We start from the raw sequence: 22,488 nt of genomic DNA on the forward strand, positions 1-22,488 counted from the left end.
ATTAACAGAAAACAGCCAATCGTTATCAGTATTAATACTCACAAGGTGAAGGTTTCATTATATTTGGGAGCCCAACTGTTGTTCTTCGACTTGGTGGCATACTTCCTCTTCTTGTCGCTGAGGTGAGGTCCGATGATATAGACCTCCACAAATGGCCGGAATATTCCCTGGGTTTGCCACCTCAGGTCATTGGCAGCCACCACTGAGACAAGGACAGATGGAGGGAACGACAGTGGGAAGGTGAGAGACAAGGAGAAAGATCCATGTGGAGAAAATGTGGAGCGGTGATAGAAAAGAGAGAGTGAACAGAAAATTCAGAACAAGAAAATCTCTCCATCAGGTATCATATATCTCTGTGAAAGTGATGGGGGGGTTGGGGGTTGGGGGGTGGGGTGGAGGGTTATTGTAATATAATATATATTATATTGGGGTTTTATTTCATTAGTCCTTTTTCTTTTGCAGCTGAAAAGCAGTCGGCGCTGGCTATTATGGGCATATTATGGCAATATTACATATCCATATGACTTTCTACTGCATGGGCGTGTGCCTGACATTAGAACAATGAAATGTATTACTAACGCCAAAACTCACACTCATTTGTTGATTTCTTTTTTTCTGTTAGACCATCCCAGGTTTTCTTTGTGATCATTTACACCCTTGTACCGTAAAACCAAAGCAGCAAAGTAGTTTATTACTGGTTTTACTCACAAGATCTGTTGTTCTTAACTATCCTTAAAGCCAGGAAAAGAACAAGTGAATTCATCTACTCTCTCATCAGGAAAATATTCATAAATAATTTCTTTGCTTTGTTAAAGTCAGATTTAAACTGAGTCATCCATGGGTTTGTTGCTTGAACACTACTAAAAAAAATCTTGGTTTAAAATTTTGGTTGTTTATCTTTTTAAAAAACGTTTTTCTTTTTCTCTATTCTACTTTTTGGCGAAGGCTACATTCAAATACATATCTTGGGGTAAAACCTTTTATCTCAGTATGCAAATAAGTGCTGGTCACATTTCAACAATGGGTTTGAACGTTGAAAGGGAAAAGGTCTAATTGCCTTCAGTTGGGATTGTTTGTTGGGGGTAAAAAAAAAAGGGGTTAGGCCCTTTTCCTTTTTCTGGACTTTTGCTCTCCATGTTGGGGTGGGAAATCCCCCCACTGGGGGGCACCTCCCCCACGCATCCCACCCCAAGCCTAGGGGACAGAAGACGACCGAAGAAGGGTCTTTTACTGCCTTTAAATTTGGAACGGGGCTCTTGTGCCCTACCCCAAACCCAAAAGTTTTCAAAAACCACGTGCCCAAAATTTGTCCTCCTACTTAAAAAAATTCAGCCCCTTCCATTTAATTTAATGCTTAACTTGAAAGGTTTGACTAAATTTTTTGGGAAAACACAAAAATTGACCTGGAAAAAAATGTCTTTAGCTTTTAACAATCACTGTGTAACAGGGGGACTTCAAAAAGGCATATGTCTACTTGTCATATGTTGTGGTCAAGTGGACAACAACGGCTGCTACGGGGGCATACTTTTTAAAATAATGTATGCATTTTAAAAAAACTTAAAATATGAACCCCTCTTGCGGCAAATCATCTCTTAACAACTCTACAACAGTCCAGTGGATAGTTTTGTACTGACTGTATTCAATCCCTCAGTAAGGCTTCTACTTTAATTAGATCTTCTGAATCCTTTGTACGCTACAATTGAAGGAAATTTTTTGGTCCAGTAGGCAGTATTTTGCCCCTCATAGAGCAGTTGTCTGTTTGATGCGGGGTTAAAAAGGGCAGAGAAAAACAGGAAAAGCGGGGAAGTAAACGACATTTGGGGTTCCCCCACAAGATCGGTCGGGACTCTCGATAGATCTAGCTAGGTGGACACACCCATTCCTTGGTAAAGACTTTTACCCAAGCATGGCAAGAGGAGGGGTAAGAAAGTGGAAGGAGCCTCTCAGATCTGTTGGTTAAGGACGGCACTTCTGATAATAAAACTGTACTGTAGGAAGAGTGTCTTGAGGACTCTTATTCAAGTTCCACATGTTTTTTTTTATTTACCTTTTGTCATTATCTTCTCCACATTAAATTTTACTATTCTGTTTCTTCTTTTCTACCGTCTAACTTATGGCAGATTGGCCCACCCCCATCCTAAATAATTCAACTTTAGACCTGGGTCCAACTTCAGGTCTTGGGCCCCTTGGCTCCATACAACACTTCTAGCTGTAAGACTATTTTAGGGGAAAGAAGACAGTGATGGCTTCACTCAGCCTCGAACTCTTTTGTCTGGGAGGGAGATGGTGGTCAAATCTTTCCTCAGTGTCCCCTGTGTGTGGTTTTGTGCCTCATGTGAAAACGTAGTTCGTAGATCCACATACATCTCCAGAAGGATACGGTGACAGATGGACATTCATTTTCAATGTTTTAATTAGTGTCTTCACTTTGTCAACGGTATCTTTGTGGCGACAAGCAGCCTGTGTGTATGTGTGTGTGTGTGTGTGTGTGTGTGTGTGTGTGTGTGTGTGTGTGTGTGTGTGTGTGTGTGTGCGTGTGTGTGTCTGTGTGTTTTGAACCAGCCGCCCACTGAACAAGGTGTCTGTGGGAGTTAGACGGCAGAGTGTTCCTGGCAAGCATCTCGCCAGGGAGCAGTATAGGATTGTTGGTGTCGCTGCCAACAGGACCAAAGAGAGCAGCAGTCGTCCATCTGGCCTTGTCTACTCTATGGAGGACGTCCATAAAGGATGGGAAAGAAACTGTGCTGGCTAGGAGGCAGGGACATGTTGCCAAGAAAACACAGGCTTTTCTTCTTTAATAAACACTCCAATCAGAAGTGCAAATATTTCTACCATATTGCAAATTTCCACCAGAATAGACATTAAATCCCAAACTTGTACTGTGATTGCGTCAAAACATCGCCCGTGTTTACGGCACATTCACAAATGACTTTTGCGTACTTCTATTACAAATAATGCAGCTCATAGACTGCAGAATGTAAGGATGACAGTCATCACTGATCAGCAGCAGTCAAGTTCATCTTCATCTTGCTCTAATCATCTACTGCTAAGAAAAAACTGCCAAGTAAAAGCGGCTTGGCAGGAAGTTAATTTGCAACTTGTTACAGTCAAGGACATCCAGCAGCTGGCATGAAAGCTGAAGACACGCTACTTTGTTTTCTATATAGACCTTCACTATGGAAGCAAAGCAAGGCCGTGATAATTAGAATTCCATAAGCAACTGAATACATAACTTTCAGAAGTCAAAAGTATTGCTATCAAAAACTTGTTTTAAAGATTATTTTACACAAATTCAGATAGAAAATCCAAGTCTAAATAAAAAGTTTTGAGTCAAAAAGAGCCAAGTAGCGTCTGTTGAATTGGTGAAATTCAGACACATAAAATCAAGATGAAAATTCTAATTTAAAAATTCAGGGATTATCAAGGATAAACACTTGAGTCTCATTTTAATTAATCACACTTCCTTACAATCAGGTTACATTCTGTCAGTCATGTGATCTAAGATAGAGGAGCTCAGATACGCGATTGCAATGACCTACTGGAAATTTCAGACGGGGCACACAAATTCAGACAGATGTAAACAGTAAAAAAAACATAATGTCCAGTCAGTGGTTTTACATTGTACATACCACTATTGTCCTTTTAGAGGACTGTCAGTGTGCTGGAGCTTGTGCAGCATCAAATGAAGTCATCCTGTGTGAGGGTTAGTAAGCAGGAGTCAAATCTTTTGATACTAATCCAAAGTGACAGAAATCAGACCACCTGACCTGTGGGACATTCTCTGATTGGCTCACTCTGTGGGGGAAGAGAGTTGAGTATCCTTTCTCGTCACTGCACTCGTCCAACGCGCGTGGGAGCTGTGTGTGTGTTTGAACGTGTCTGTCTCCGACTGTGTTTGTGTGCGATGATGATCGAGCAGGCGAGGACAGAGAGCCCTCCCAGACAAAACTGAGCCAACAGCCATCATTATTCTATCCTTATCCTAGTCCTCTTAATCAGCGTCTTTCCCTTCAAACAGATTGGCCAGGGGTGGTAACGTGGAGGTTAAGGATTTCCTCTCTGTGTTCCTCGCTGGAGACGTACAATACACAGTGCTTCCGCTTCAACAACCTTAAGGACAGCACACGCGCACACGCACACAGACATACACATGCACAAACACACACACACACACAGACACAGACACAGACACACACACACACACACACACACACACACACACACACACACACACACACACACACACACACACACACACGCACACACACGCACACACAAACGCAACACATGCGGCCCTTGGGCCTCTCTGGGTGACATCATGCTGGATCAGGATTGCTCCACACTCCAATGCAGTTCTACTCTTTTTGTCTGATGTCAGCACATCATGCTTGAGTGTCTGCTCATACATACAGTCCATGGAGTATGTATTCAGTGCAGTTCCGTACATACAGACATCAGTGTGTACATTACATGCATGAATGCATAAAGTCTATGTTCGTATTGTCGCGGTGGGCATGTACAATATGTTTGTTCAGAGACAGAGAGAAAAAGATGTTCAATCTGTGCATTGCAGTTGTCTGTTGGGATGAGTTTGAGCAGGCAGGGGAGTCAGGGGATGCACATGGGGTGGGGTGGAACGTGGAGGGAGTTGGACTTTGGTCTGGAGGCTTTTTGGTAATCCTGGATGTCTCAGGCCCTGAGCCTGAGTGCCACATACCCTTGTCTGGGCAAACATCCTCACTAGTGGTGAACCTCACCCCCTTCCCGCCGAACACTGGCCCACAGACGGGGCAGAAGGAGGGAGTAGACAGAGAAAGGAGAAACACGTAGAAATGTGAGGATTGCAGAAGTTGAATTTAAGAATAACAGAGTAGAAAAACAAAGCAACATTTATAAGTCTTGTCTCTAAAGATGGAAGAAATCCTGACAGATACGTCGTTTTTAATTCTTCTGATCTGCTGTGCAATACTGCAACATGAAAAGCTCACACAGATCTACTGCTGTAAAATGGACTTAGATGTTGGCATTTTGCCAATTCAATTTTGAACGATCATCTGCTCAAATGGCATTTCTACCAACGCTGCTCAGTGATAGCGTGTCAGCATCAGCGTTCCCACAAAGAGGATGGATGCTATGTAGCCATCTGAAGGTAGGATAGAAGCTGAGCAACAGAATCAAAGAGTGAGATAAAAGAAGGGGCGGCTATTTATATTTTCATTGCAAATAGCTGTCAGATCATGTGAAGAATAATCTGTGTGTTTCCTGAGGCCGGCTACCGAGAGACTCGACTTTATGCTCTACAAAGCAACATTTGGGAAACCCTAATATCAAGAGAGGAGTGGGAGACACTGAGTAGAGTGGTTTCTCTGAGAGAGCACAGCAGACTTACATAACATCAGACATTAATTTCAGATTTGGAAAAAAATAAATAAATAAAAAGAATCACAAGTCTCCCAAAGACAGAGAAAGGGAAGAGTGTCACAGAGAGTAAGGACCATTAGGTTACCTTGTGCGTTCTGTGACTGGACAAAGGTCTTAATGAGTTTGTCTGTTGCCTGAGTGTAGAGCGACAGGGCGTAGTGGAGAGACAGGAGGTCAGGACTCTTCTCCAGGAAAGTCTTCTTCAGACCCACACCACCAGCATGGAAATATTGCTAACACACACAAGAACAGGCAGACAAAGTAGAAGAAAGCTGTTAACTTACTTCCTAAATCTTACTGAAGAAGAGGCACTTTCTTTGTTCTAATAAGAAAAAAAGGGATTTTAAAACTTTTACACAACAATCCAGAACTTTACATTACATGTCATTTAGCTGACGCTTTTATCCAAAGCAACTAACATTTGCTATGTATGTCAGAGACTGCACACCTCTGGAGCAAGTATGGGCTAGGTTTCTCAAAGGACACATGTGTTTTTGTGTTGCAGTCGGAATTGGACCCGGGTCTCCCACACCAAAGGCATGTGTCATATCCACTGTGCAGAGGTGCAACGACTGGTCAATTGATCAAGTAGTTGATTACTCTTTTAGTTGATTGACAGAAAATTATTCATAAACTATTTGGATAATAGATTAACCATTTTTTTCCAAGCAAAAATGTTAACCGTTTCTTTATAGGTTCAAAATTGCTTTTCTCTGTCTTAAAGACAAGTATAGTAAATGAATTGTTCCTGGGTTTTGGACTGTCGGGAATTGTAATGGGCATTCTTCACTGTACTCTCATGTTGTACAGAACAAATGATTAATTTCTCTGTAGTTCTTATATCTTGTAAAAAACACGCTTTTTGATTGAAATGTCTGTTTTAAAGGTCCAGTGTGTAACTTTAGTTGTTGTTCATTATCAAAATCTGTATTGCCCTTCAAAAAATTGTCATTTTTTATGAATATTGACCACTACTATCAATTTCAAGTATTCCTATAGGCTTGAAATTGTACATTTGCGCATGCATGAACTGGTGTAGACCGTTCTATTAATACATCTATGGTGTATGTCACTGCCCGATGTAAGTCAAGTGCAGACTTGAGTCGCGCATGCTCAGATTTAAACGCTTTACGGCATGACGGGTCATACTCGATGAAAGCAATGTTCTCTTAATACATCCATGGATGAGAGTTGAGTCAGACCGGCTCTGGTTGAGTGCAGATGTGAGTTGTGCATGCTTAGATTTAAACAGTTTACAGCATAACATGTCATACTGAAAGCTGTGAAATTCATGAAATAATAAACTTTCTCATTAAAAACAATAACAGAAAATGGAAATCGTTTCAAAAACCTTTTAGCTATCTATGATTGTTTGATTGCTAATGTTAGCTCAAAACGCTATTCAACTGACAGCCTTTGCTGTGTTTGATTGCTAGCTTGTAGCCAGCAGTGAACGAACTTCGTTAAGTAGGTCAATTTTTACTGTATTGACATTAGAGAAGTCTCTCATTAGGATCTTGTAGGCTACTTGTCGCAAAGTGACGCATGCGCAACTCAAATCTGCACTCGACTCATATCGGGCAGTGACAGGTTAGATTCTCCATAGTCACGCGCCATCTTGAAATACGTTAGCCGGTAAGGGACATACAAGACATACTGCTCTGCCTTTTGCGTTTTCACTGTCACTTGATAAACTCCCAGGTGCTGCTAATGGGTATAATAGCTAATAACAGCAACATTGAAGAAGGAAACATGGACATGTTAATACATCTTAATACATTCTGCAGCACACTGTGACAAAAAAAATCTACGGAAAGAGCAGTCAGCTGCTGGAGTGACCTCAAAACACTACCGGCCGACTGGGAAAATCCCTGTCTCTTCCAATTGCCACCCCGCCTCATGCACGTATTCAAAATCCAAGTTTCACGAACAGGAGTCCTCTTCTTCAACCATAAAAAAAAAAACTATTTTGAAAAAATAAAAAAAAGACCGGCTTTACAGCCTACCGTAGCTGTAAAACGTAATTTAAACTGCATGGTGCAAGAGAGTTGATTATTTATATAATCTCAATACTAGATGGGAGAAATTCCTACACATTGGACCTTTAAAGGTTGGACTATTACACCACGTCATTCACGATCCATCACATCAAGAGTTTGACTTGACAAAACCAAAGCACATACTGCAATTTACTGTCATTTCCATGAGTCACACATCTTCATTGTCAAACATTTAAGGTGCCCACTAACAGTGAAAGATTGCACATAATGTATAGCAGTCTTTCTACCTTGATGGTGTCCAGTGCCAGCTCTATCACAGCGCACTGCTTAGGTGAAAGCGCTTTGGCCTCCTCACGAACCATGTGCTCCTGAAGACAACAAATATAGAAACAAAGACCAAAATTATTCATCCGTCCATTTATATGCCCTCACTTATATTTGCTAGTCAATTAGAGTCTTAATCTGAAGCACTGATGCCATGCTCAGAGCATAATGGTGTAAAAAACATTTTGTACCTTCAGCTTGGACAGCTGTCCCAGCTCCTTGGCAGCGTTAAAGATGAGCTGAGTGCCCTGGAAGAGACAGAAAGACAGATAGAAGAAAGATAGACAAGAGAGAGTGAGAGAGAGAAAAGTACTGTTATTATCACCACAGTGCAGGGCAGCAGTAAACGGCTTAGTGTCACACAGAGGACAGCGACGTTTCTGACACACACGTTCATGAACAGTCACTCTGAGCCGCTTTACAATTGTCAAGATACTTTTTCCTTCAAGTGATGTTATCATACTTATGTGTTTTATTCCAAAACATTACCCTCCCCTGCACAAATCCCCCCCTCCCACACGCACACACACACACACACACCAGTATGAAGAGAAGGGAAAGTGCCTCAGCTCGTAGTGAGGAAAAGAAAGAAGACACACTTGTGCACTCATCAACACACACATGCAGGTGCGCGCACACACACACACACACACACACACACACACACGTTGCACTGTGGTGTACGCAGGTATTTACTGGATGTCCAGCCTAATGCAATACTCTGGGAAGAGAATATATCACTAAGTGCTGCTGACTGCACCTTCAAATCCTATACTTGGTTACAGCCTTAGGCCATCTCTACTGACTTTGCCTTATGAGGCTCAGCCGCTGTCTGTGTTACGTAGCAGAAATGAACAAAACAGTGCATTGTATTTGAAATCCAAGTAAAATGAAGTGCCAATTAAACTCCTTGACTTAAGATTTGTGGTGCGTTTGAGCCGCAAATGTCTACAAGTAAATTAGAGTGTATGACCTGCGGTGAGGCTGGGAGTGCAGTCAGCTACTGCTACAGTATTTCTCACAGCATATAAACAGCACTATAAAGGAATGTTGTGTAAAAATAAAACAATAGTAAAAAATCTATATTTCCACGTCTTTGTTTGACTGGCGAGCTGAGGGAGGGACACGGAGACACGGAGAGAAGACATTGAGAGACAAGACACATTGATCTAAAGGGGTTTAGTCCTTACATCACTGTGAGAAGCATTCTTCAGCCTCCCCTGGAAAAAGAGCATGTGGTTAATACTGCAAGCAGTGGCCAGTCCGTGCACTTCACTCTCTTTGGCTATATGAGAATATGCAATCAAAAGGGCATATGTTGCTTTGCAAAATGTGGAATGAAATTTGAGGATATTCGTCGCAGCCACAGACCTCCTTTCAGTAGGCTAATTAGCAGATGATTTTGTGCCTAACCACAAATTAAAGTAAACATGGTTTAACAAATTGCTAGTTGGCAGAGCATGAACAGCATACATGCTGATAAGAGTACATAGGTGCTGACAACATATACTTAGAAATTGTCAATTTAACATTTCTATTTGTTTACTGATTTAACAAACAAGTTCTACAATAACTGACCACCATACCATAATTGACTTTGGCTCTCGCTCCATACTTAACGTATAGATATGAGAGTGGTATCGATCTTCTTATCTGACTCTGGACAAGAAAGCAAGTACGTTTATTTTAATATTAAAGTCAAACTATTCCTTTAAACAGAAGATAAGATGAAACTCAGAACATCATATATGCAATACATAAAGGTCAGAATTTATTCATTCAACTGTTGCACTTATTGGTGAAATCTAACTACATGTACTCAATGTCTGTAGTTAGAGTATAAGTTTGAGGTACCTTATGATCATTATTGAAATTTGTTGTGTTGCATATATATTGGATTTAACTACCAAACGGTGTATTATAGTTAAAACACTCACAGGTGCCATTTTTCTGCCTGTGTACTTTTACTTTTGATACTTTAAACATGTTTTACTGATAATACTTACGTACTTTACTTGAGCAACATTTTCAGAACAATAATATGACTTGTAATGGATTATGTCACAGTGTAGTGTTGCTTTTTCATTTAGGTAAAGCAACTGAATACTTCTTCCACCTCTGGTTACACTTGACATAACTGACTTGACAAACAAGTGCCACAGATCATTTGGACGGAGAAACGCACGTCATTGTTCTGTTCATTACAAAAGCATTACTTCCTGTGTGGCGCTACATTTTCTTGCATGTGTACTATCATCAAGTATACAACAGAATTCTAAAAGGTTTCATTTGAAACTGGATGCTTCGTTATATCGTGCAAGAGTCAGATCCAACACTGGTAAAAAAAAACAACACATACAGTAGAGCTTTAAGACATTAAGAGTAGGTTTTGCATAATACGCTGAATGCACTTTTTTTAATCAACTCAAGCCAACGTCTTGTAAGAAAAGCCATTCTGCGCATCAGAATCAGTGACATAATACCAGCATTACAATTGTCATAGTAACAACAGAACATGAAATCAAACCAGGACAGACCAACATGACAGGTCTGCAGAGACATACAGTACAGTGTTGTACAGTATACTGAGAGAAGACTGCAGTGTTGAAATAGATCAGACGCAAGCAACAAACCCACAGTGGGCGGTGGAGGGGGGACACAGTTCAAACAGGTGGGGAAGGAGGGGACAGTGGGGGGGAGGGCGCAGAGGCTTAGAAGGAGGGAAAGGGGCTGGGGGTAGGGCAGGACACCAGATACCAAGCCATCGATCAGAATCACCCCACCAGAGTCCCAGTAAAGGACACAATGCATGAGAAGATACAAGGCAACACTAGGCGCAAGAGAGGAGTACCACTTCCTGTTTGAGGAAAGTGTTCAGGAAGAAGAGACAGCAGAAGAGGGGGGGAGGGGGAGATTGTTGAAGGGGGGTGTGGGACCTATCAGAACCAGTCAGGAATGCACCATGCTTCTGTCTACTCAAAAGAGTGTTGGAGGAGAGAAGAAAAGAGAAGAAAAAAGGAAAGATGAGGAGGAGGAAAGAAAGAAGGAGCAAAAAAAAGAAGAAAAAGGAGAAGAAGAGACAGAAAGGGACAGATCTGAGAGGCTGTGAGAAGGAGAGAATGTGATGTGGGATAAAAACAGGGGAAGATTGCAGCCACATATAGCAGAGAATCAACCACCGTGGACGGACAGACAGACACACACGCAGGAGTGCTGTACTTACAATCATCTGTGGAGGGAGAGCGGTGGGAGCGGGATGTAATAGTAATCACAACAACAACAACAACCAGAGAGAAGGGTCAGTCAAGCTGCAAAGAGCCCCACATCAATTAAAAAAACACAAGTTTGGGCCTCAGGGCTGGAGGGACGTGGACCAATTGGTACCTGTCTAAAGCCTGGACTAAGTACAAGTAGAGCAGTAAGAGGGGTCGGCTAATAAGTAACTTAACTCCTACAATTATTTTTTAGAATAGAGCAAATAAAAGTTTGGGCTTTTAACAGCAACTTCAAATGATCAAGAGATGATCATGTGGCATTATCACATATTCTGGGATAACTCTCTTCTCCTGTTTTTGTCCCTCTCTCTTTTTTCTAATCGGATAAACTCAATTGGTCATACCTATGAGGCTAGACCAGTTGTGTTGGCAACTGGCTAGCACTGTACATGGTTACCAGAGATAAAATTATTACCTTATTAATAGTGATATGAGGCTCTTTAGTTAATAACCAAACACAAATAAGAACACATATATCCAAAAGAAAAGGAAATAAGAGGCTGCTTTCCAAAATGTATGATTGTTTTTGAAAGTGGGCCAAATCCTTTGGGCAAATATTTTCTGCCACTCTGTTATGAGTTACCCATAAATCAGAAATCTCTTCAGATAGTTGGCTGACATACTGGAGAGCAGCCATGAGCTGGTGTTAGAATGATATGGTGCACTCCTTTTGTCTTTCAGCTTTAACAAAAAAAAAGGGTTTCAACTTGATTGTTTGGACGAATGAAGGCGCTGGGGGCGATGCTAAATATAATGTTTGGATAGGATGCCATGTAGATAGCTAGATCCTTTGTTTATAAGAGGGCCATCTTGATTCACAACACACACACACAAAATGCCTGCCTTTGAAATCCATTTCCTTATGCTCCACCTCCTCCTTTTTTCTTTTGATGCAGCGTGGCAGTTGAAGCTGTGTGCAAGTTTGTGTTTGTGCATGCGCGTATGTGTGTTACAGGATTTGATCGTTGTTTCTCTTCTGTCTACCTTGTTCCTGCGGTCATCATCAGATCAAATATTCGAATCTCTTCGTAGCAGCATCCATGCTTACTCAAAATAATTAGTAAGCTTTCTGGAAAATATATCCTAGTGATGTGTATGTGTGTGTACATATGTGCATACTTATCCACTCTAAAAATGTTAAATCACTTCTTGCATGTAGCGCAGGCAGAGCCAGCAATGAGTGTAGCTTAGCATCATTATTGTGTGTATTTGTACGACTGTAGGCCTCTGTGTGTGTATCTGTACGACTGTGCACTCTCACCGTTTGGTCTGTGAGTGGCGGCAGAACGATGGTCTTCTCCATGGTGTTCATCACCAGCTTCCACAGCTCCTTCAGCACACGTTTCAGCACAGTCTTCTCACAGATCTTAGCAAACAAAGTCAGGCTGGCAGAAGGGGGCAGACAGGAAGGAGGGATGAATAAAAAGCAGCTTAAGAAGGCAAATTAACACCTCGCAGATGTACTGTATGCCTCTGCCCACCAGTCAAGTTGCACGTTGCATGACGTTGTTTATATCCGTGTCTGTCCAGACTCATATAATACAGTATATGTAGTGAAGGAGTTTAATGAAAGATATTAGGGTATTTTTGGCAAGTGGAAGTTATCACTATATTGACATATAGGATTCCAGGGAATAATTTCCATGGTGAAACATATTGTCTAGACTTTTTTATACAGAGAAGTACAGAGGATTAATAGAGTTGCGTCAAACTGACAACCACCTAAAGCTCAATATCAGTAAAAACAATGAGCTTGTGGTGAATTACCAGAGGGAACAGGAGCTCCTTTGTCCAGGATGGGGAAGTAAAGAGGGTGGGCTCATTCAAGAAACTGGCATCAATTTTTGTCCAATATTGGTAATTGGTAGTCATTTCAATTTAGGATCTAAGGATAGAGGATGTCGTTTGCTGTACATATTGTAAAGCCTCTTGAGGAAAATTTCTGATTTGTGATATAGGGATATATAAATAAAAATGATTTGAGCTTTGGTGTTCTTGTTCTGCTGTATGTCCATTAGTGTGGAAGTTCATTGAGAACACATCTTTGATTCCAAGCGGATGTTCAACTCACCTAGAGTCAGGTCAACTAATAGACTTGGTTAAAGAACTAATAAACTTTATTAAGGCCCTATCTTGTACCCGGCGCAAAGCCAGACGTAAGTGTCTTTGCTATTTTAAGACCGTCCATGTGAATTCTTGGCATTTTTCTATCTTGAGGCAGAGGGAAGTGATCGCGCCATTGACCAACAAAAACATGGTCTAAAGTCAATAGTGTAGCATTTCATTGTTATTTTACCAGTGCATTAGAAAAATTAGCCTAGGTGTATGCAGAGCATAAGCACAGCACACACACATGCAAAAATTACATACAAAAAAAATTACGGTGCCACCGTCGTAATAGCAATGCGCCAAGGTACAAACGTACCTGTCTTCTAAAGGGAATGGGGGATGACACTGATTGGTTTATTGCATGTTACGCCAAAAACACACCTATGAATTAATGATGACACTTAGTACAACCCTTTTGAACCATGCGCCTAGTGCACAGACTCTTTTTTCCACCATCAGACTAGCAAAAGTGGATTTAGACACACCTTGATAAGAAGAGAGAAATTATGAATACATACATTCACATGAATACACTCCATCCGCTATCAGTGGAGTTTAAGCCGCTCCCTTCTGGTGGTAGATATAGATACCCTAACGTCAGAACAAACCGAGCAAAAAACTCATTCATTCCTATGGGAATAACCCAATCAAATAAGTTTTAGGGAGGTGTACAACTGAAGGAATATATGTTAAGTAATGGGCTGTAGTTTTGTCTATTTATTTATGACATTGTGCAATACACTCCTTCTACTCAATTATATTTATTGATATGTGTATGTTATGTGTTAGATAAATGGTGTTGTAGATATCTGGATCAATGTTTGTATTGTGGGTTATGTGTCAATATGCGTTTACTGTAGAACAAATTGCCTCTCGGGAACATTAAAGTTTTCCAAGTCTAAGTCTAAACGCACTTGTGCCATGCGCTTCATGCCTTGCGCTTAGATCATTAAAATAGGGCCCTTAGTCTTTCTTGTGTCTGGATGAACAGCTTAAGTTATACTATTAGCTCAATATTGGACTGTGTCTCAAGAAATTCCTCTCAAAAGTAAGTTTAATTTAATTTACATAAACATATTTGACACTTGTGTGCGTGGATTGCTGATATAACTCCTCCTGAGCTGCAACTTAACATCCCAGACATCTACACGTTGACGTGAACTATGATAACCATCCAACATACCTTCAAATTGCACTCAAGCACAAAAAAAGCAAAAAACTCTTTGCTTTTTAAAAGGTAAAAATAATAAAATGCTCCCAAAGCTAAACTATCTCTTTTAGACTTCAGACCATCTCACTTGCTGTCAAGGAACTCCATGATGGGCTGCAGGACGTTGTCAGCATCCTGGGCCACGCTGCTGGCATTTCCCACATTTGAGGTTCCCTTCACCTGAGCCAAGATGTCACCCATCTGCTTCACATTCTCCTCTATGTGAGGCTGGAAACTACAGAGGAAAAGTAGAAAAAGCTTTTATCAAAGTCTGTTGGTCGGTCTGTCTAAATATACAGTACATCACATTAATGTCACACTCATGTGTGAATGACTTTTGTGTGAGTGTGTGTCTACCTGACAGAAAAGACCCTGCTGAGATCATCCATGACATTGTTTAGCTTAACCTGCAAGTCTTTCAGGATATCGCTGGCCTCCACACACAACTAAAGTACGTAAATGGAAACCACACACACACACACACACACACACACACACACACGCACACACACACACACACACACACACACACACACACACACACACACACACACACACACACACACACAACACACACCACACAAAGCTGAATGGAGTCTTAGGGCAGGTGGGTTAAAAATGACAATAATGGACACATTGGAATAAAGAAGGTAACATCGACCAAATATCAATAAAGGCACACAAAACAAAGCTGGTAAATAATACCGGTTGAAGCTCGAGAGAGGACAAAAAAACAGAATCACTCACATCTTTTCCCCCCATGGCTTCAAACATCTTCTCCAGCTGAACTCGTAGCTGTTGGATGTTGTTGATCAGGATGCAGGGCTGAGGAGAGAAAGACAAATGGATCAGCCTTCTTGTTGGGTAATAGAAAACAACAGTGTTAAACTGAAAATCAAATGTTGTTTTTTGTTTGTCTTATTTAGTTTTTATTGACCCAGTTAAGTTGAGTTAAGTCTTTGACCACTCACCACTTTCTCCATGGTGACATAGTTGGCAAAGACCTTTGAGATGATGTCAGCATAGGACAGAAGCACATTGCTGATGGTCTGGACAGGGAAATAAACAAGAGCAACAAGTCATCAATCATCAGGCTGTACTGAAAACTACATTTAAAGACCCCTTTGTTGTACGCTGATTTTGCAAGGTATGATTTGACTGCAAAAGGAACTGAATCTACCTTCGCAAATCGCTTCATGTAGTGTCCTACTATCTGCGGATCTGGACACTCAAGCTTCCTGATGATCTCAAAGCTCTGGTTGAGCTGGGAAAACACGTCCACCACCGAACAGGAAAACAGAGCATGTTCTGATGTGACCTGGAACTGTAGGGCAGGAAAGGTGTGCAAGAAAATTAAAAACAGGGTAGATAATAATGGGGAAGAGGCGTTAAGTGATTAGGGATCAGCAGGTGTAGCAGGTAAGAAGCATGGATTCGAAAAAAGGCAAGCAAGATGCGTCCTCTGGACACACTAGACCTAGATACGGACCACTAGAGGCTATTTTAAACTGAACCTTTGGTATCTTTGCCCACATGTACTTCGCCTCAGACCCTGTGGAGCTGTACCAGCCATACAGCCAGTTAGGCAGCCATCTGGTGACAGATGGGGCCTCCTGTCTGCCTCCTTGTAATTGGCTGCTGGCCCCTAATTGGCTATAGGTGAGTGTGTAGGTGTATGTCTTCTGGGGAGTCTGGGTAATGAGGTGAGGACCGCTTTCCTCCATTTAAAACTCTGGAATAAGGCCATTAATTCACAAAATCTTGCTGTCACAGACTAGTCTCAATCCCTAAGTAAATGCACGTCTCAAACACACTTCTTTAAATTTCCAAAGAGTACTTTGACTAAAACATCCTCTCAACCCAAACACACTTACTGCTTTGAGTTGACGTGTGCTGCTGTGTCCATGCCTTCCTTGTTTCCTGTGCAGAATGCAGGAGAGGCACGGGGAAGTGTGGGAGGAAAAATTTGGTATCAATCCCATACCAAGTAAGTACAAGGCCAGTATCGCCAATACTGATGCGATATGGAGACTTTAATAATTAAGGTTGATTTGTCATGAAATTGCTAAATCTGAATGAATTTTCATGACCTTTAAGTGGTTCTGTTATTTTTCCTTTGGATTATTAATAAGTTAAAACCCAGGACAGGATTTTCATATGCTTGTATAAATTTGATGTGTTACCACTGTATCGAGCTGTATGTAGCCTTTGTACAATTTGTACAGCTTGCTGTTGTCTCATTTTTGGCCAGAAAAAAAAGCCACATGGCGCTTCTCTTCCTCTCTGCAATTCTTCTGCTCCATCTCTGACCTGCTTGTGTGTGTGTGTGTGTGGTGCTGGCTGGCTGGCTGGCTGCTTGCTTGCTTGTTTGCGTGGCGCCGGTGAGTCACGTGACAGTACAACGTCAAATCACAAGAGGGCAAAGGAGGAGCAATGTGTGCCTGCTCTGCACTGCGACAGCATTTGTGACAGGTCGCCTCTTTGATGAAAGCGCAGCAGTGCACACTGGAGAAAAACTTAAACTAAAGAATCAATCTCATTACACAGGTACTGATCAATATCAATACTAGTGTTGGTATCAATATTATCGATATTTGGATTGATCCACCCACCTCTAGGGGGAGGCAGAGCAGGAGGGAGGACAATACTTTGGCTGAGAACTTTTGAGTGTGACAGAGAAAGTATGAAGGATGGATTACAGTAATGCTGCCTGAACAACAGCGCTTTCAGAGGAGGGAAGTGGAGATGAGGGGAAAGAAGAGCTGAAAACCTTTACCCCATCTTTTTTGTCTCTCTCCAAAGCGCCATGCAGAAAGTCCCGAGACACTTCCTCATTTTCATCCAGCCACTGAATAACAAATGGCTCAAACCACCTATGGAGAACAGAACATATTAATACATATGTACTTCTCTTCTTTCTAAATGTATTTTTATTTTTTTTTACTTTCTCTTTTCAGTATAGGTCGATGAGTTGCTACTCACGCAGGATATTCAGGCACTCTGCTCTTGAAGAAGGGCAGGTCTTTGCAGTACTCGTTGTACAGCCACTTGACTTTGAAGTGCAGGTTCATGTAATCTGCACTCTTGCACAAGCGATTTTTTTCATGTTCTGAGAAAAAGGATAAAGTGGATAAATGCAGGTTGAGTAAGAAACAAATCTCTCTCCTGGTGTTTAAGCTATGCCTATCTCCCATTTCCACAGATCTATAATTGTGCATACAGAGACATTGACCCACAGTTAGCGGCCACATTTATCTAACGAGTCTTCAGTGTTGACAATGCTCAGTCAGTTTGGAGGCTCAGTATATATATCATTGACTTGCACTCACCCTCCATTGCATACTTCATATCCTGAGCAAACAAGTTCCACATCACTTCAGCGCTAATTTTACCCACGTTGAGCTCCTGGGGAAATCTTGATGGAGGAGAGAAGAAGAAAGGCTTACTCTATATAAACTTAGAGAGAGAAGGTATTTTAAACTGAGTGAGCAGATAAGAGCCTAACAGAAACTGTGCAGAAGAGATGGAGAAGGAAATGTGACCACATTTGAAAGGTTCTGGGAATAGAGAATATGTAAAGGAGGAGTATAGAGACTCACTGGTTTAGGCAGGGGGTGTAGGAGTTCTTGTCCTCCTCGATAATGGAGACAATAAGTGTAATGAGTTTGGACCAGAAATCCAGATTCTTGATGCTGGGTCCCTGCTCCTCCGGAGGCACAGCCCCCTGTTTGGCCTGGAAAAGCAGTGACACAACTAGAGTCACAATAAAACTCTACACAGACTTATTTGGGGTAGGTTTTGCCTGCTGCTCACTTTGTTAAGAGTATGATGGGAAGATCAGCCCCTTTGGCAACAACTGCCAACCTGTATTCTGTTTTTTAAAGCCAAATCATGTTTTTTGATCAAATTTTTCATCATCATGCAACAAACTTTAGAACAAACTGCACACACCAAACCTCTACTCACATGTTGGATAAAACACCCAAAGGGCCCATCTTCTAAAGGTTGAAAAGATATTTAATTGTGTGACCATTTAGTATTCTTGTGTGAATTTTACTTAGGGTCCTTTTTTATTGTCTGAGACAGAGAAACTTTTTGTGGGGAAATCTTGAATGTGTTGTTAATTAAACAACTCATGCATTTTCAAAATTTGCTGCCCAAGCAGCTTCAAACAGACTCCGAATCTAAACTGTCTGGACGACTTATCTGAAACAGCTGAAGATGTGCTTGAAGAAAAGATAAGCTGAGCACTGCAGGGGTTGAAGAGTGAAGAATGATCTTGCAAAGATTTTGACAAAATATAGCAACGTCCCTCAGGATGAGATGTTTTATTCAAAGGGAAAATGCTTATTTGAAATTCACAAGGGGAGTCTGAATGGAGTGGCTGCTGTAATGAGGACTCAATCTGTTGAAATCTGATGCAGGAGTGATGGATGTGAGAGCCTGGCCTACCCAGAGTGAGAGGATGATGGGGACTCACACACACACACACACACACACATTCACACACACGCAGAAATCGAGCAAAGGGGGTACAGTAATGACATTACAAAACTGTTGGTCAAGTTTAAAATAAAGAGTTAGTGTTTGCTTCTTCTGAGAGAGTGAACCAAATTAAAGCCAAGGAAAAAGAAAAGTACATCAATCATTAGACATCTACAACAAAAAAAGAAAAGTAAACCTTAATGCTATTAAGCCCTGAACAGACTATACATTGCGGCAGATTATCAGGGCACCGTGAGCAACCAGAAACTCAGAAAAACATCAACTGAATACAGGTTGGGTGACCACATCATGGCCACTGACACTGGTGGAGACAGAGCAACACGTTACAGTGTAGTCTACACCGCATGAAGAGATGAGAACCGTGTTTTAGTTGTCACAATAAAACTCACATACCAGGACAATTTGACCACAATTAAATTCAATATTTCCTAGACAAAACCAGTGGAACAACACATGAAGATGTACTGATCTCCTTGAAAGTCTATGGAGAACTATTAAACTTACAAGGCTTTAGGCAATACTGTACTTTATTACGGTCATGCCAATAAAGCAAATAGAAATTTGAACATTGTAAATGACAGAAACATAGAGACAATAACTCACACCTACAAAGATATTCAATAAATGGCTGCTTCTTACCGGGTCTGTCTGATACTCGCGGCTGTACAGCTCATGACAGTTATTGAAGATGTACTCGTAGGTGGAGTTGAGACAGGCTTTGACACAATCCTTCACTACCTGACTGGCTCTGGGTGGAGACTGAAGCTCTTGGACCTGAACACACACACACACACACAACACACACACACACAACACACACACGCACACACACGCACACCACGCACACAAAAACATTGAGAGAAAGAGACAGTTAAAAGTACACTGTCAAGTAGTTCTGAAGCTATGGCTCAGTGGTAGAGCGGTTGCATGCCAATCGGAAGGTTGGTGGTTCGATCCCCGCCCCTGCAGTCATTGTTGAAGTGTCCTTGGGCAAGACACTGAACCCCGAGTTGACCCTGGTGCTGCACATCGGAGTGTGAATGTTTATCTGATGAGCAGGTGGCACCTTGAACGGCAGCCCCGGCCACAGTGTATGAATGTGCGTGAATGGTGAATGTTTCCTGTAGATGTAAAAGCGTTTTGAGCAGTTGTTAAGACTGGAAAAGCGCTATATAAATACAGCACATTTACAAGTACACTGAAATTAATTAATCAAGTTTTGTGTATAAAATATTTTAGAACTGTCATCATGTTTGTCTTGATTGCAAAGACAATATTTTGAACACTAAATATATAAAATGTAATCTAATGATATATTAAATTCTACTTTTTAAATCAGTGTAAGGAGGAAATTGGGGATGAAGTTCATTATATCCTATATGTGTAACAGATTGAGCAACATGAAAGTATGATGGATAGGTGGAGCACTTAAAATACAGAACAAAATCAAAAAAGGTTTGACAGATGAAGACAAAGGGACGGTACCTTCATTCTGAAGAAGGTGATACTGGTGAGGAGGTCCACTGTGGACTTGAGGTCCTGCAGCCTCTCAGGACTGCTGGCAGGGAAGTTGTTCTGGAGTCAGACGGAAAAAAAATAAATAGAGTGAGGCACAACACATGACATCACATCCATCCTCGTCCAGTGTGTTTGTGTGGCACGATCCAGCATAGGCAACACTTGTTACTGTGTGGGTGTGCGGTGTTTCCTGAATGTGTCTGTGCATGTTTCAGAGTAGCTGTCAGTGTAATAAACACATCCGCCTGCTATTTTTCACTGTTTCGCACAAAGGAAAAGAACGGTACAGAACAGAAAAAGAGGGCTGGTGGGTTGATGTTCTACCATGCAGTTTGACTGTCCAGCCACAATTATCTATTATAAACTTTTCAAATATAATGTGTGAAAGTAAAACGGAGTGCAATCTTACGCGGTACATAGACAGGTCAATCCTCAGAGAGTTGTGAAGCTGGTCTAGAAGCTTGACAAATCGCTCTTTCTGTGGAAATTACAACACAGATTTTAATATTTAAAAAAACAAAGCAGACACACCACACTGCTTTACACATAAAGCCCCAGCCAACCACATCTAGGATAAACACATAAGCATATAGTAAAACGGAAATTATGAATTCAACAAACAAGACAACATTTTTTACTTGTTGTTTGAAAAGCAAAAACACAATTCAATTCTTTAAAAGGAAATGATGATGCTGTGGGGTTTTTTGAAAGCCTTATTGTTGCATTTATAGATATTGCTAAATGTTCCTGCAGTGACTCACCCCAAAGTTAGAAGCAGCAAAGCGGTCAGAGGCAGAGACATTGTTTGTTGCCTGGGTGGTGTGAGCGTAGTATGCATTGATGTTAGCCAGCAGGGTACTCATCACTGCAGGCACACCTGGGCACATGTACTTAGATGACAGGCAGGCAAAGTGACTGCAAAAGAGGGACAGATGTGTGAGCAAATATAGAATACTTTACGTAGAGCTTGATACATGAAAACAACCAGCAATGCATGCAAACATATAGTGTAGTGTGTAGTGTGATATCAGACAGTAACATACGTCATGGCCTGGTATATGGACTCCACTCCATAACGCATGGCAAACTCATCAACAATCTCCTGGGGAGTCTCCTCAAAGTAGACCTTCCATGCATCATCCCCTTTGGCATCGGGGATCTTCACCACACCGTTGTTCTGGATATCTGTCACGTAGTGGAAGAGGTTCTACGCACAGTAAAATAGGAGAGAGTTAGACAGTCTATGGAAAGGAGGTATATAGAAAAAAAATAAGCAGAGAGAGTGAAAGAAAGTTAATACAGAAGAGGCAAAGAAATAAACAAAAAGAAAAGTGCACAAAAATGGAGACTACAGGTTGAAAAAAGAGCAATTGAGAAGTGTTAAATGGCTATAAAGAGCTTTGTCAGCATTCAAACATTTCAAAGTTGTAATGAAAGATTCTAAATGTTTCATTGTACCAAAAGAGAGTTGATTACAACCTAAGATCTGTTCATCTTTAAATGGCTGTGCTACATAAATAACCATAAAACTATATTAAGAGGCCAACACAAGTTGCTGTAAAACATTCTGAGTTGTCTGCGTGGCCACCAGTGGTCATCTGTATGTTAACGTTCAGCTAATATACTCTGTTGAGTAATGGGCTGAGAAATGATTCCATACAGGGCTGTGATTGGTCTACAATGAAGCAGTTTTTCACACAGAAACAGACTGGAAATGTGTAGATGTCTTTGCTGTTGGAAGAGGTCTTAATCTCATGAGAGCAAAGCAAACTTCACGGAGTATTAACTCAAGTTTCATTTGGAATGGAGCTGAACATCAACCAGTAAATTAACCTGTTTGGCATGGGTCACTAGGATACTCACAGATGCACTGACAAACACAGTAGTAGAAAAAGTACTACAAATCTACAGTAAAAGTAGTGATGAGTTAATTAAAAATCTTGTTTTTTATTTAAATGCCCAAACTGCCATTAACGTGCAGTGCACAACGTATCCACATCCAATAAAGGCTGAAGAGACTCGAAGGCGTGGTCATCATAATGTTGTGTGTGTTGTTATGGAGAACAATACAGCTGCACACTGACAGCCTTTTAGTAAAAGCACATTAATAAGTATGAGCTGTAAA

At 41.2% G+C, this 22,488-nt stretch overlaps 1 protein-coding gene across 1 annotated transcript in view; it reads right to left on the reverse strand.

The window, feature by feature from the left end:
• unc13a (unc-13 homolog A (C. elegans)) overlaps positions 1–22,488 on the reverse strand; it is a 47,452-nt gene that overhangs the window by 3,613 nt on the left and 21,351 nt on the right. The window contains exons 21-40 of the mRNA XM_032527082.1: positions 21,407–21,570; positions 21,125–21,278; positions 20,773–20,841; positions 20,331–20,420; positions 19,485–19,619; positions 17,939–18,072; positions 17,669–17,754; positions 17,322–17,448; positions 17,116–17,212; positions 15,520–15,663; positions 15,311–15,388; positions 15,087–15,164; positions 14,697–14,785; positions 14,428–14,574; positions 12,282–12,405; positions 7,937–7,993; positions 7,709–7,789; positions 5,507–5,654; positions 4,716–4,774; positions 43–284 (exon numbers count right to left, since the gene is read on the reverse strand). Of these exons, the coding sequence (XP_032382973.1) occupies positions 43–284; positions 4,716–4,774; positions 5,507–5,654; positions 7,709–7,789; positions 7,937–7,993; positions 12,282–12,405; positions 14,428–14,574; positions 14,697–14,785; positions 15,087–15,164; positions 15,311–15,388; positions 15,520–15,663; positions 17,116–17,212; positions 17,322–17,448; positions 17,669–17,754; positions 17,939–18,072; positions 19,485–19,619; positions 20,331–20,420; positions 20,773–20,841; positions 21,125–21,278; positions 21,407–21,570 (2,303 nt within the window). The remainder of the gene's footprint in view (positions 1–42; positions 285–4,715; positions 4,775–5,506; positions 5,655–7,708; positions 7,790–7,936; positions 7,994–12,281; positions 12,406–14,427; positions 14,575–14,696; positions 14,786–15,086; positions 15,165–15,310; positions 15,389–15,519; positions 15,664–17,115; positions 17,213–17,321; positions 17,449–17,668; positions 17,755–17,938; positions 18,073–19,484; positions 19,620–20,330; positions 20,421–20,772; positions 20,842–21,124; positions 21,279–21,406; positions 21,571–22,488) is intronic.

The sequence above is a fragment of the Etheostoma spectabile genome, chromosome 9 (genome assembly GCF_008692095.1).
Source record: "Etheostoma spectabile isolate EspeVRDwgs_2016 chromosome 9, UIUC_Espe_1.0, whole genome shotgun sequence".
Classification (NCBI taxonomy): Eukaryota; Metazoa; Chordata; class Actinopteri; order Perciformes; family Percidae; genus Etheostoma; species Etheostoma spectabile.